The sequence below is a fragment of the Drosophila erecta genome, unplaced genomic scaffold (assembly GCF_003286155.1).
Source record: "Drosophila erecta strain 14021-0224.00,06,07 unplaced genomic scaffold, DereRS2 tig00000000-arrow-pilon, whole genome shotgun sequence".
NCBI classification, from domain to species: Eukaryota; Metazoa; Arthropoda; class Insecta; order Diptera; family Drosophilidae; genus Drosophila; species Drosophila erecta.
This window is the reverse complement of record NW_020825194.1, coordinates 15,816,582-15,830,778: the sequence shown is the minus strand read 5'-3', so window position 1 is coordinate 15,830,778 and position 14,197 is coordinate 15,816,582. Positions and strand designations below refer to the sequence as shown.

Sequence of the window (14,197 nt, the reverse complement as noted above, 5' to 3'; positions counted from 1 at the left end):
TCAGGGCCCAACAAAACGGGGAACATTTTTATTTCAAATCCAATTATTTCACATCGAAACTGCAATCAGATGATTGCGTTCAGCAACAGGAAGCGTTCACATGTACATTAATACGGATGGTTGTGGGCATGTGTGTGTGTGTGTTGGTGGACAAACGATGCTGTGAAAATGGCCGACAAAATGAAAGTCAATTGGTTTTTCTTGTTTTTCCCTCCACCGTTTTCATCCTTTTGTATTCTTTCCCTTTTGTGGCGTTTTTCTTTCTTTCGATACAAATGTCGTTAGCATCGTGAGTAAAGGGGCGGGAAAAGAGGAAAAACTGCCGCCACATTGGGAAACTCGGCGCACATGTCAAGAAATTGCTATGCGCCCTTGGACATTCATTCGAATGGGCGGCGGGGAATTAAATATTCAATATTGCATCGGGACAAACACCCGACATTCAATAACGCCAAAAACTTCCTCATGCGTTTGGGAGCTGAAATGCGTGCGCAATAAAAAGGTTAATGGTAAAATAATAAAAATGTAACGAAATTTTGTGACATGCGGCGACAGTTTGATGAGCAAATGTCATTCCCTATCAATTTTTTGCTCCACACTTTGATGGGTGCAAAAGGTGAGAGGTTGTGGCACATTCGACCAGTTGCTTGGCAATTCACTTTTTGCGATTCTCGATCCTGCTGCTGGTTCAGAAGTGCCCCGTCAGCAGTTAATGCAGTTGGCATTTGACTGATGGCAAAGCCATCCGAAAAGTCTAGGCCAGAAGGACATTATCTCTGATTAACCCGCATAAGCACTGAGCGGTGGTCAGAACGCAGCTCTGGAAAGCTCGAAAAGTAGATTCGTATCACAGGAAAAAATATCTGATTTTACGCTGTCAGCTTAATTGAAACAAAATAAGTGTTTACCGACAATTTTAAATTAACTAATTACATAATGTACATTAAAAACACTAAACAAATACTGTGCAGGCAAATTTACAAATGACTTAAAATATCTTGTTTCATACAGTTTATATTAGATAATAAGCAAAAAGACTTCTCCCAACTACTATAGCTGTATTATTTTTAGGTTAATTTTTTTCATACTTTCATCTCAAAAAAAATTAATTAATTTGTCAATAATTTCTTCCAGTGCCAGGCCACTCTAAGACAATCTGTACTTTTGCCCTAATGAGTATGCGAAGATAAACGGAAAACGGGAAAATGCAAGAAGTAAAGGGCAGGTCAATGGAAATTTTCTCTGGCAGCTAACTGCTAATTTTTTTGCAATTTACTGCAGCGGTTGCTTCAATTGAAAAATGTTTGACTTTGTTTATACGCGTGTGTGGGGCTGGCTGCCTTTTTTAAACTTGTATATGAGAGAGCACAGCTGGGGGAAAACTTTATCTAATTGATTTTCGGAGCAGTGCAGCCAAATGGGGCTCCATTAGCGTCACTCATGCCGAAAAAAGAAAAAAAGGGAAGGCAAACTAACATTTTTTTCCTTTCGCTTTTTATAAATAAATATGCACAAAATTCTGCGGGCTGTTGATGTGCTGTGGGACCAAGAAATAAAAAATACACACGCAGATAGCCGTACACCGCGAGGTTGGCACACTGGCAACTTTAAATTGCATTCATTTTTAATGCAGCGCCGCCAAAAAGCACGGCCACATTACGTATACGCAACGTAGTGCACTCCAGGGACACATTGCTCCATCATCCGCCCAAGTGCGTGTAGGGAATCAGGGAGCAGCGATCCTAGGGGTGTCGCATCCATGTGTAACACTCCCAGGGCATCCCCCAACTGTCGAATGTAAAACGGCTCGTATTATACCATACGGGCAGAGTTTTTATACGCTTGCAGCGGGTATTATCAACGCTGCTGAAAGTTTGCAATCCTATTAATTAAATTGGGGAAAAAATTGAAATCTTATTTTCATAAAAACATTTTTGGATACCTGCGCTCCAGCATTGAATGAATTCCATCTCTGCTCAGAGTTTTATTTTTAATTCCTTTTACAAAATCCTCATAGGCCAACGGATAAAACTGCATTCTTTTTAGCAGTATACAAACAATATCAGTAATTCATTTAACAAAGGCTGTATACTATGACTACTATTTTTCATTCCATTATTATACAATTTAATCGTTGGTTAGGCTTAAACCTACACGTAATACTTTGTAAGCCGTTAGCGTTCCACAGGATTGCAAATTTTGTTGTTGAGCTTTTAGCTCTTAGACAAGGAAAAATAAATTCCTCACGTGTCAGCTTTGATAAGGGTATTCCAATATAGCCAAATGTTCCTGGAAAATCAGGTGAAAGGGGTTTTGGGGGCGGGAACGATTTCATTTCATGGTTTTGCACTCGTTATGACTTTTTCCCAACTCTACACCCCTTTCTATTCCCCTCGCCCGAACTCCTGCATCGGTCTCACCGCTTTCCTTGCTTTTTATTGTCGCCCAGTTGCGAGCTAGTGTCCCCAAAGTATGCAACGTTTTATGTTTACTAGAGGTAAAATTCCGCACACAAGTTTTTCCGCATTTTTGTGTGTTTTTTCCAAGCGGGATTCTAAAGTCTTTGCGCCCGCCAACAAACTTTTTGTTTTTTCAATTTAAAGTTAAATTTTTCGGCTACTTTTTCACATTACACATTTTGAATGTCATTGCCGCCAACAGTGGGAGGCCCAAAGGCCCGAAAATCCCACGAGAAAAGTGAGAGCACAGGTGCGGTTTGTGTGTGTTTATTTATGAAAAACAGAAAAAATAGCGAGACGAATGGGCAAATAAAAAAACAGAAGGTAAACGAACACAATGTAAATTTAGCTAAACTTAATCGCATGCAGGTTTTAAATTACACAAAGCCTCGCATTACTAATGTTTTAAATTTGTGCACTTTTATTTATTCTTTATAAAAAATCAATTTTATCCATTTCTGGTCTGAAATGCTTGCTCTTCCTACAGAACACACACAAGTATGGCTTTAAAGTTTAAACCCGTGCACTTGATTACGCTGGTTATTGAAAAAAAGCATAGACTATAGAGCACATGCACATTAGTAAACGGTTTTTTCAAAGACATTATCGAATTATTTGCGAAATTGAAAAACTAAAAGTGAGTTCTGTATGATGAAAAGCCAGCACAAGAGCTAAGTAAACTAATCAAGGTAAACGAAGAGGATAACTCTCCAGCAGAAAGTTACGACCCAATAAAAATGGCCAGAAGAAAGGCAAATCAGTGTCGAGAAAAGTCACCTAATTGAGTAAGTGTCATCACCGGACCATCCGCATCCGCATCCAGATCCACATCCGGAACTCTCGGTTCACTACATATACATATACAAATACATATACATAGAGGAGTGGAAGTGTGTACTGATGGGTGTTGTGGTTGACGTCTGGTATCGCACTCCTTGTGGCAGTGGATTTGGAAAACGGGGACAGCAGACACGACACGTCAACTTGCAAATATACTGCTAAAAGGGGGTAGGAGTCTTACACCCAAAGAAATTGCTATTAACCCCGACTCTTCTTAGCAAAAGTGATGAAAAATCAACGAGATAGAATCAGCTATCAACAAATGATTGTAAGAGAATACTTAAAACCCCTTTGTAGACTTATTTATGCATGTAAAAGCCTCTAAGACGTAGAAATTGTACGGAATTAGGGTCTGTTCGATTCTGGTTAGTCAAAATATGCTTGAGGTATACTCAGTATGCTGTTTTCAAGATTTCATGCCCTGATTTTATTCTCTGTGTGCAGTTCGGTAGTGTCCAAATGACTCTGTTCTTGTTGTGTGCTGTTGTGGATATTTTATTTCATTTTATTGTATTTTATTCCTTTCCTGGCTCGTATTTTTTGCGCACTTTCCGTTGTTCTTGGGCGAGCTTTGTTGTGTGCTTTTGTTTTTATTTGTGTTCATAACATAAACTTTGTATTTTTATGCGGGACCAAGAGCGGGGTGCAGCAGCAGCAGAAAAAGACAGGGGACACAGGACACAGGATTCAGGATTCAGGACGCAGGACCAAAACAACGACAACTGGAGAGACCAACTTGTTTGCGCTGGGAAATCAGTTAAGGACTTGGCGCACAGACTTGGCAGGACTTGAAATAATACACATATACACAAATATATTCACTGTCCCCGTTAGCGCTTGGCATTTTTTTTTGGTTTTCTTTTTTTTTTATTCTTGTTTTAACACTTGAGTGGATTTTTGTGTTATTTTTGTACGAGTCCTGGGCGTTGATTTCGCTTTGCCAGGGGGATCCGGAAGCGGCGGGACAAAGGACTCCTCATTTATTATGCGCGCCACAAATCGAAATCAACGAAGCAACTTGATTAAGATTTAACTAAGCAAACAGACTCTCATGCAGCACTCTCACACCTCCTGCGATGTGTATTTCTCTTTTTCCCGTCCGAAATTAAGTTTGCATTTCAATTTGAAATTGAAACAAGGACTGCATATGTACATATGTATCCAGGGGTACGAGAACCCACACAGACAAGTGTTATAAATTATGCAAAGTGTCAATGCACTGGCTGTTTGTCTTGCCCATCGTCCGGCACTCTTGCACAAAGCCAATTTAATATGAAGTGTAATAATTAAATGGGGGGGATACGATTCGATTCAACTCAATTATACCCAGTTAGACGGATGAATAAATAATTTGTATTGTCAGAAGTTATTCACAGTCAAAGTGGCATTTAAATTCAGAATAAAGAAAGAAAAAAGGTTTAAGTTTAGCTCGAAATGAAAACACTAAAAGCCAGCTGAAGAAAAATAACTTTCCAGTTATCTTGTATATAAAGTTATGGTTTGTATAATTGTTTTTCTTTTGTTAGGTTAATTTGATAGATTAAGGATTAAGGATTAAGGATAGATTAATAATTGATAATGCTTTTTAAAGATCTCAGTGCAGCAAACTTGCTTATTCGCACATTATTTTTTTGTAGTGCCTGATTTCATGGCCGACATGCACCATTCAATGGGTAAGTCACGTAAAAAATTATTAATTAAAGCCAAACCACAGGCTGGGAGTTTACTACATAAAGTTTGCGGTCGCCGGTAATTAATAAAATGTTCGAGGGCAAAAAGCGGGAGGGACACACATACTCGTACAGTCCCATTCAATGGCCACTTTGGGGACTGATTCGGTTTTTATGGCTGGGGCATTAGCATGAGCTTTTATATAAATTTGTGGTGGGTGTGGGTCCGAATTTTTTGTATATGGCTGATGTCTCTTTTGCAAAATGCATATTGTTGCAGCCGGCAAAACTGTCAACTGAACATCAATCTATTGATGGCCGGCGGGCGTTAAGCTGCCCTTCAAATCCCATGGTTGCTATTAGAACTGGTCACGCTTTTGTTCATAAGCTTAACGAGCTCAACCCTATCGATGGGGTAAAAAATAAAACCGATGACGCAGACATAAAAGAGGGTTTCAAATGCTTTAAGCGCTGCGTTTGAGCGCCAACGGAGACTCTTTCATGTGGACCCATGGAATCATGGACGGATGGCAGGATGGCGGGGTGGCAGGAGGGACGCTCCAAGGCACAGACACGGACGAAACAGTAAAAGGATGCGCACCTCGCACCCACACACACAGCCATGCCCACACCCACACACAGCCACAACCAAAAAGGGGCATTGTCCAGACATTGTTCAATCCATTTGTAAGGCAATATGGGTATGCTACTTAAATTGAAATTTAATTAAATTTACCATACAAAGGGATTCCTTGAGCACCAAAACTATGTGGCGGTATTGTGTTTCACTCTATTAAAATTACAAGTATATATAAACAGCACGTCTTATTAGTATGAAATGGCCAAGCACATGACTTTAAACTAATTAAAAGTCCTAAGAAAGTAATGTTTTCCTTTCACTAGAAATTTAAAGCTTAATCTAAAATATGTACTTGCCCTTTAAGCTCAATTTTTGTTCAGCATACTCCAACAAAGCCTTCCACTTTTTATAGATAAAGACTTACAGTTTACTACTGAAAAAACTTTTTTAAATAAGTAGTTCATCTGGCTCGTAACTCTTTGTTTAAAGAGAAAACCTGATATATACCGAACACACAAAAACTCTTGATATGACTTTGCTTTCACGGCGGAAATCATAAATTTTCGCACACAAAAATCTCGATTAACTGCACGGAGCAGCAAAAGTTGCAAACTTTTGCGTTGGCAGCGACATCTTTGGCGTCCTTGTATTGTATAAATTTCATTAAAAGACAAAAAAAAAGGAATAAGAGTGTCAGCCATGGATGCGTTTTAAAGCGCTTGTCAAAACTTTTCCATGCCACCGCAGCTTTCAAATTCTGCGAAGCGAAATACACGAAAGCCGGAAACTGCAGTGAGGCGATAAGATACATGAACATAAATGCATATATATACAAACGGAATAAGCCCGAATGTGCAGCGTATGAATGAAGGTATAGGTATAGGTTGTCAAAATCTAGAAGCCATTAGAGAAGACTCAACAAAAATTGCGCGGCTTTTGCATTTCAGGTGCTTCAAAGGCAAATTGAAAAGTCATGTCAAGAGTAAACAAAATATCCTGGCAAACAGCAGACGACAGACAAGGAACCTGAAATGGGCAGCGAATTGTCAACGCTCCGCTGACTCTCAAATTGAACGAATCCCAACAACACGAATTTCACAAACCAATGCACTTGGCCAACAAAAAAAAAAATATAAAACAATTACGCGTTTAATATATTTTCATTTAGTCCGGCATGGCGAAGAGCTGCCAGAAAAAAGCAAAGAAAATACAGGGGTAGGGATAAGGGGTGAGGAAATGCTCGTCCTTTGCTGCCCCATTTTTTACTTTTAATGAAGCGCAAGAATTTCTCTTGGATAATTTGTTAAGCGAACTTTGGCGGCCCGAAGGACGAGGCTTCTTGGCCAGAAGGCAAAAAGCCAAACGGGGCCTGCAAAAACTTAGACAATGCAACAAGGACATGCGCACACACAAACACACAAAGATCGACAGACAGCACTGAAAGTTGCGCCATAATTTGGCTTATTTCAGCTAGCAAATTTATAGACTGGAGATGCAAAATGCTGCACCGGAAGTGGCTGCACCAACTGTCCAGGACTGCGATGTGCAGGATTAAGGACGAAGTACGAAGGATGAAGGACAACGGGCGCAGGGCGCATTGCGAGGCAACAGACAGCGCAAGATAAATGACACGCAAAAGCCAAGTGGCAGATTTTCATTTTTAATTAAAACAACGGTCAGGCAAAGCTTGTGCCAGCACGCTCCTCCATAATGCATAGTAATAAACAATAATTAAAATCGTGGAGAATGGGTTATGTCCTGTCCCTTACCTGCATATCTCTCTCTCGGTTTTTTCACTCACCTGTTGTAATGTTGTACATGAAAATCTCTCGCAGGAGCAGCAGCTCGTCTTCCGGTGCAGCGGAAATTGCACCGAACACTTCGTTCTCCGGCCAAACTTCCCTGGGGAATACACAACAAAGGATGCGTTAGAACAAAAAAAACAGAAAAATATGTTACATTAAATGGGGGAGTACAGAGGAAATTGATGTATTAACCAGGATATGTTTACTAAAGCTTGACTCACTAAATTAAATTTAAGCTTCTAAAGAAATTATACAAATTTAGAAACCGAACGGAATTGCAGAAACATTTTATTTTAATAAGTATTTACAATTTTGTACAGTTTATTTATTTTTTTGGACAAATACATTTACATGGAGCTCAATGAGATTGGAGCTCCATGTAAATGCCAATTTTCATTTAATTCTTCATTCCAAATCAATCAAATCAGGCAGGCAGTCAGTAAGGAATGTGGAGTAAGTCCCTCTAAGCGACATATTTATGCTTATTTGTGGCCGTGCTTGTAGGCGATAGTGCAACTTATGTTTCCCGCTGTCCTCCAGCCAATAAATTGACTGACATGCCCCTGGCCACGCCCGCTGCATATTGTCCGCTGTGGCCTCCATGGCGTATACGCAATGTGCTCTATGCTCCATGACTGCAATCCTGCGGGTCTCATTTTCGGAGCTCGTTAGTTGCCACCAGACGGATAGGACAATGTGCAACAGAGCCCACAGAAACCCATCATCCATGAGCTCGGATCAGCATTTGCCTGCGCTCATTTAAAAGTTATGCGACAATATTTTGCGTGCAACTTTTACAGCGATGTGGCGTGGCGATAATTAGCGGTTTTTAGTGTGCCACTATGCTGGTCAGGGGCGAATATTGGTTAATTATGGACCATGAAAAATCTATGAAAACCATCGAGCCGGCGGTTTGGGGCTTTTGGCTTTTTAGTTCGATCATATTCAATATTGTTGTGCTGTGCGCGCCAGCAGATAAACTATTTATTTCAATGAAAAATTTTCCTGATGCAAGGCAAAACATTTTTAATCACATTGAATGAAACTGGATTAATTATGAATCGATATTCAAGGCAATGCAATGGATTAAGTCGGCTCAAATTCCAGGTGCTTTTGCCCAAAATTTTGTGATTAAATTTATAATCAGCCATAATGAAATGTTTGAAATTTTCCAATGCAGCATACAATTATAATTTCGAGTATTAGCAAAGAAGAAATGTCATTTGACGGACAATTAAAAATATATAGCATGGCTATTAGATTATATGCGAACACTTTTAGACCAAAACAATTTTCATTTCAATAAATACACGTCATAAAAATGTATTTAATTTTATTGATTGCTTGAAATTATGTTTCAGAAGGTATATTATTGCATTTAAATACACTTTGTGGGATTTTCGAAACTATAAATTGGTTTTTTTCCGTCACAAAATACTATAAATTTGGACACCAACTTAAAAGCTGCAAATGCTTTATATTTCCAGTCAACAAAGTCAACTAGAAATGTGCAAAGGCGAAATAAAAGGCGAAAGCGGAGTTTTCCGTTGCTATGCTAAATAAGCGCATCAGCAGACGCTTAAATAAGCTTAGTTAAAAGGCGGCCAAAGTGGGCGGGGCAGCGTAGATATAGTGGTTGGGAGGTGGGTGGGGGACTGAAAGTTGCAGCCAAAGTGAAGTTTGAATAAACATTTTGCGCATTTACTTCACTTAAAAGTTTGCTTTTTTCCAAGCACACATTTCTGGGCACCCATTAAGCCAACGCCGACGAAAGCCAAAGCAGTCGGAGTTTAGAAAAACCCAGAAAAGCTACCAATTTTATTTTTTCCCACTCGATCAACTTAAATGAAAAAACCCCCTAATAGTGTGACTTAGCAACTATTTAAAAATTCTGGCCAGACACACAACACAGCACACATCATCCTCAATGCACTTACACACATGCCACACCAGACCCAAATTACGAATGTCTGCGTGTTGGGCCCACAAACTCCAGTTTATTTTCAATATTTTGCTTACCCAAAAGCGTTCTCATTGCCAACAGAGAAAGCAGAGGCATCTAAAATGTATAATATACCCCGCATTCTCAATGGATACGACACGTATACGAATACATATGTGTTACATTTAAAGATTTAAAGATACACTGACGCTATGACAAGGTTGTACAAATTAAAAAAAAAATATTATTTAGCGATTGGGGACAATAATAATATAGCTTTTTGAACAAGGCATGGGAGTTCTTAGTTTCGAGTATTTTAAATATTAATTAAAATACTTTAATAATTAGATTCAACGTATATTTATTATAACTAACTATGCAATCTAAAACATTCCAAAATATTGCAACAATAGAAAGGTAATATTTAATGAATCTCCAATAAAAATTAAATTTCCTCTATGATCTAGCATTTTTTGGTAAAGTAAGTACATAAATGCAATTAGTGCGACTGCTTTGCAGGGTATGCGAAATAAAGTGAGTGGCAAAAAGTGCTAGGCAACGGGGCACAAAAAAGTTCCAGACAATGCCCAGACAAAGGAGTGGGTCCCGTAGGGGGCGTGGTCGAGGGAGTGGGCAGTGGGCGGTGGGAGGTGGATGCTTCGGTAGCGCCCTATATGCATATAGCATTTTAATTTATTAGCACAAAAAGCGTCTAGACCTTTTTAAGCTGCCACTGCAGCAGGCGAGTCGCACAGCAAAAATTGTATTCATTTTAATGCAACAATTTTCGTTGGCAACAATTAAAATGTACATAAATTTCGAGAAAGCCTCTACATACTACACACTATGGAGTCATCTCACTGGCAACACTTTCCTCAAATATATCCAATCAATTTGCACAGAGAGCAGAGCAGAGCAGGATGCCCCCAGCATCTCTGTCTCCTATTTGCAGATGCCATCGATTGGATTCCTTTGAGACACGGCTCCTCCGACCAGAACCAACAGGCAGGCAGCAGGTGGAAAATTTTAATGAGGTTGTAATTAAATGACTTGGAAATATTTAAGCCACGTTTTCGATTGCTCTGGCACAGCACAACCAGCCAGCCTTTGACACTCGGCGACATCTGCCGATGTTTCTGTGCGGGTGATGTCAGCGCAGCCCTATTTAAATGTTGACGCGAAAAAGATAAATTATTTTCACGCAATTTTCCCGAGCAAACAATAAACATTTCTTGAGCGCGTCTTCAATGGGCTTTACATAATTGAGCGGGCAATTAAATTGAAAGGCGCAGAGGAGGTCCTCTGACCTGGTTCCACCATCAACCTCACCTTGCCAACTCTGTGGTTTGTTGACTGAAAAATTGCAGGCGGCTGGGACAAAAACCGTCCGCCGAGAAATTGTCTGAGGGAAATGCACAAGGCAGCACCAGGACTCTTCATATTATCTGTGGGTGGGAGGAAAGGAGAGAAGGGACAACGAATTCCGGGCACTGCCATTATCTGTAGTTACCGGGGTGCCAGCGTGCTCTGCCTTAACAATAAATAAAAACTATTTAATTTAAGAGCAGCGCAGGGCAGCGAAAGGCATCGTGCAAGAGCACAAAGAAAGGATATGAAAAATGAACAGGAAGAAAATAAAATTCGATAAATGCCATAGAAGTTGCATTAAAGGACACAACGACCGAGCTGATTTTTTTTTTTTTTGCCCCATTTTTGACTAGAGTTAATTTATTATGCGAATTGATTTCGTACCTTTTCCGTGGCCTGGTCAATGTCAAGTTATTAAAAAGGGGGATTTACAGAGGCATTACGTCTGGAGCCCTAGCAACAGGGTTCGGAGACCAGGGAATGGCATTTTCAACTCACCTGGCGGCCCGAAGAAGGGCGATGGCCTGGTCCAGTTTCTCGGAACGGAGCAGTTTATTTATGCGAATCATGCAATCCTCGCTGAAAGTAGGGAAAGACCAAGAAACATAATAAGTACACGGTGTGCCACTGGAAATCGAACAGGTAATAATAGGTTCGCTTCTGTGGGTTAGATGGGGTGCATAGAAGGAAGGAAGGAAGGAATAGTTGCAACTAACTCACCGCTGATCATCAATGGATTTCTCGGATGCGGCATCGAAGGGTATGGGCTGCTCATCCTCAGGCATTCCCAATTCCGAGGACAGCAGGCTGCACACTTCCGTTGCCAATTCAGCCCATTTGGTCGACAATTCTTCCTGCAATTATGGATTAATAAATTATTTATGATTCGACATTGTGTGCAAATGGATAATCAAAGCGTAATTTCCCGCTTTGTCGTTACGTTAATATCGAAGCAGCAGAATTAATTAAACCACAGGCAGTGGTAATAATAACCCAATACCTAATAATACTCGTCAGTCATTTGCAAGTGTTAGAAAAAAAGGAACTAAATAAAGGAAATAAAATGGCTATAAAATGGAATTCCACAATACGAATTCGCATTTTAAAATTGCTGCCAGGCGTTTCGATTACTTACAAAGCATTACTTAATATTTTAGAGAATAACAAAACTGTTTATAGTTATATCAATACATATCTTAAAATTACAGATTCTGATTTCAATTAAATTATTTAGAAGTTAAAGAGCGGTAACAGCTATGAATTGTAATTTGCTGCTGGCAAAAAAAAGAAACACATTTAAACCATTGTTTTCGCATTTTTTGCCCATTTTCGACCTGTTAACAATGCATATTCAATTTAAATGAATGGTCGATGTCCTCCTAAGAACAGGGACATGAAATATTATATTACAGCCGAGTATTTTTATCTAATTTATTTAACTCATTTACCTAACTGGCAAAAAAATAAAATGCCTTAAAGTTACTATTATTAAAATGTTTTAAAATGCAATGGAAAAAAAGAGTTAAACATTACGAAAATGTAATTAATATGCATTATAATATTTAATTAAAATATACAAATTTTTAAATTATAAATTCTAGGTGAAGGCAATATGCATGAGGAGTTCCAACTTCTTAACTACATTCATTATTTAATTCAATAAATGTATGCTTATTTTACACGTTACACAATTAAATCTTTTTTATTCATCGCAGGCTTAACTTTTTCATGCTAAAAGGGGAGGAACACGCAAATATTTGTTCCCTCGTGGCGATTGTCATGTTTTTCGCTCGGCGGCAAGGACAAATATTTATAAATTAATTGTTGAAAAATTGATGCGCTGAACGCGTGTGCGTGGCCCAAAACAATAGCACGCTACACGACCGCAACCATACAAATAAATATCTCAAAAATTAACACAATTGAAGGTTGTTGAAAAAAATTAAAATTAATCTTGTTCATGTCAGCCTCGGTATTCGTGGAAAAATTCCCATATCCTTGCCCTACATGCACCAACCCTCCCAGTATGCAGTTGAAAACTGTTGAGGAAAACTCCAGAGGCCAGTGGCCACTGCCCGGAAATCACGCTCAGTGGTGCGTCGTTTTTCCAACGCGACAAAGTGTGCAAAAACAAAAGATGGTTAGGAACACAAAGGACATTGGACAGGAAAATAGGCGACCTCCAAATACTCTTACACGGTTACACTGTGTAGTACCTATCCAAATTACCAAATAATGGAGCCGTTAGAAGGATATAGTTCTCAAAAAATGTCAATAATATTATATTAAGTTTTAGAGACCACCAACAATTTAAAAAAATGGAAAGTAACACAATTATAGTCTTCTAACCTTTATCTGGCCATATGCTGGAAAAACAACTTAAGTGAAACGCAGAGCTGCGCATTTTGAAAAGCGTCAAAGCGGCGGAAAAACAACGGAAATCTGGTGGACCGACTGGCGAAAGTTTTTTACATTTTCCGCCAGTGAGAGAATGAAGTAGTTTGCGGGTGCGTTAACTAAGGTCGCATGCAATTGTGCACCACGAAAATAATACGCACACACGAAGAAGAAAATACAAAAAACCCACAGTCCTTAAAATTGAATAAAATAGAACCGTAGCTGGGAGAAGCTTCTATACACTTTTTGTATTTTTGTTTTTTTTTCAATATTTTCAGTCAATTAAATTTCACGATCAAGCGCATAAATCTTCAACGGTCATAGCATGGACAATTGTTTTTTGTGTATGGCCCTTTTCTTTGCTTCTGTTTGCGATTCGTTTTAAATTTTATTGGCAATTTAGGGTGTATTTTATGGCCTGCACAGCGTGTGCTGACCAGTAGACTTAAACAAAGTTATTTAATACGGCCATTTATTTATAAAAAAATAAAACGAGTCTGTACGAGAATAAGCTCAGATTGATGTTGAGTTCCAGGAGAAAATTGCGAAAATGTTGGTAATTATTTCTAAATTAAGCCTTAGCTCCTTGAAAATCAAAACGTAACCTCAAACGTTCCCCAGTGGGTGTGAACAACTTCAACTTTGTTTTCCATTTGGCACTTACCTCAGTGGGCTGTGGTGCAGCTGGTGGCTTGGACTTGGTCTCCGCCTGCTTCTTCTTTCGGGAGGCACCACCACCTCTCTTCTTGTCCTGCACCACCACAGAGTCCTGGCAGAAGCGCTCCATCATTTTAATGAAAACGTTAGCCGTTTCCACCACATCGCGCAGGAAAACCCTATGGAGTTGGAGTGCAGAGGTTAGGTAACAAAATGAATGTATATTGTAATTAAATTCTTTATTATATGTGTGCGCACGTATCCAAATTGAATTTTGCTGCATGTTGGCCCCCTATCTATATATAAAAAATGCATGCAACATTGCTTCAATTCAATTAAATGTGACAAATACTTAATTTTTATACCCGTTACTCGTAGAGTAAAAGGGTATACTAGATTCGTTAAAAAGTATGTATATTTTTGATCAAGATCAATAGACGAGTCGAACTGGTCATGTTTCTGGCGCAGTTCTCTAAAAA

At 39.2% G+C, this 14,197-nt stretch overlaps 1 protein-coding gene across 1 annotated transcript in view; it reads right to left on the bottom strand.

Annotated features, from left to right (window-relative positions):
* The window catches only part of LOC6553629 (protein timeless homolog), a 67,239-nt gene that overhangs the window by 34,623 nt on the left and 18,419 nt on the right, over positions 1–14,197 (bottom strand). The window contains exons 8-11 of the mRNA XM_001980276.3: positions 13,726–13,897; positions 11,385–11,518; positions 11,163–11,243; positions 7,351–7,451 (exon numbers count right to left, since the gene is read on the bottom strand). Coding sequence (XP_001980312.1) covers positions 7,351–7,451; positions 11,163–11,243; positions 11,385–11,518; positions 13,726–13,897 — 488 coding nt within the window. The remainder of the gene's footprint in view (positions 1–7,350; positions 7,452–11,162; positions 11,244–11,384; positions 11,519–13,725; positions 13,898–14,197) is intronic.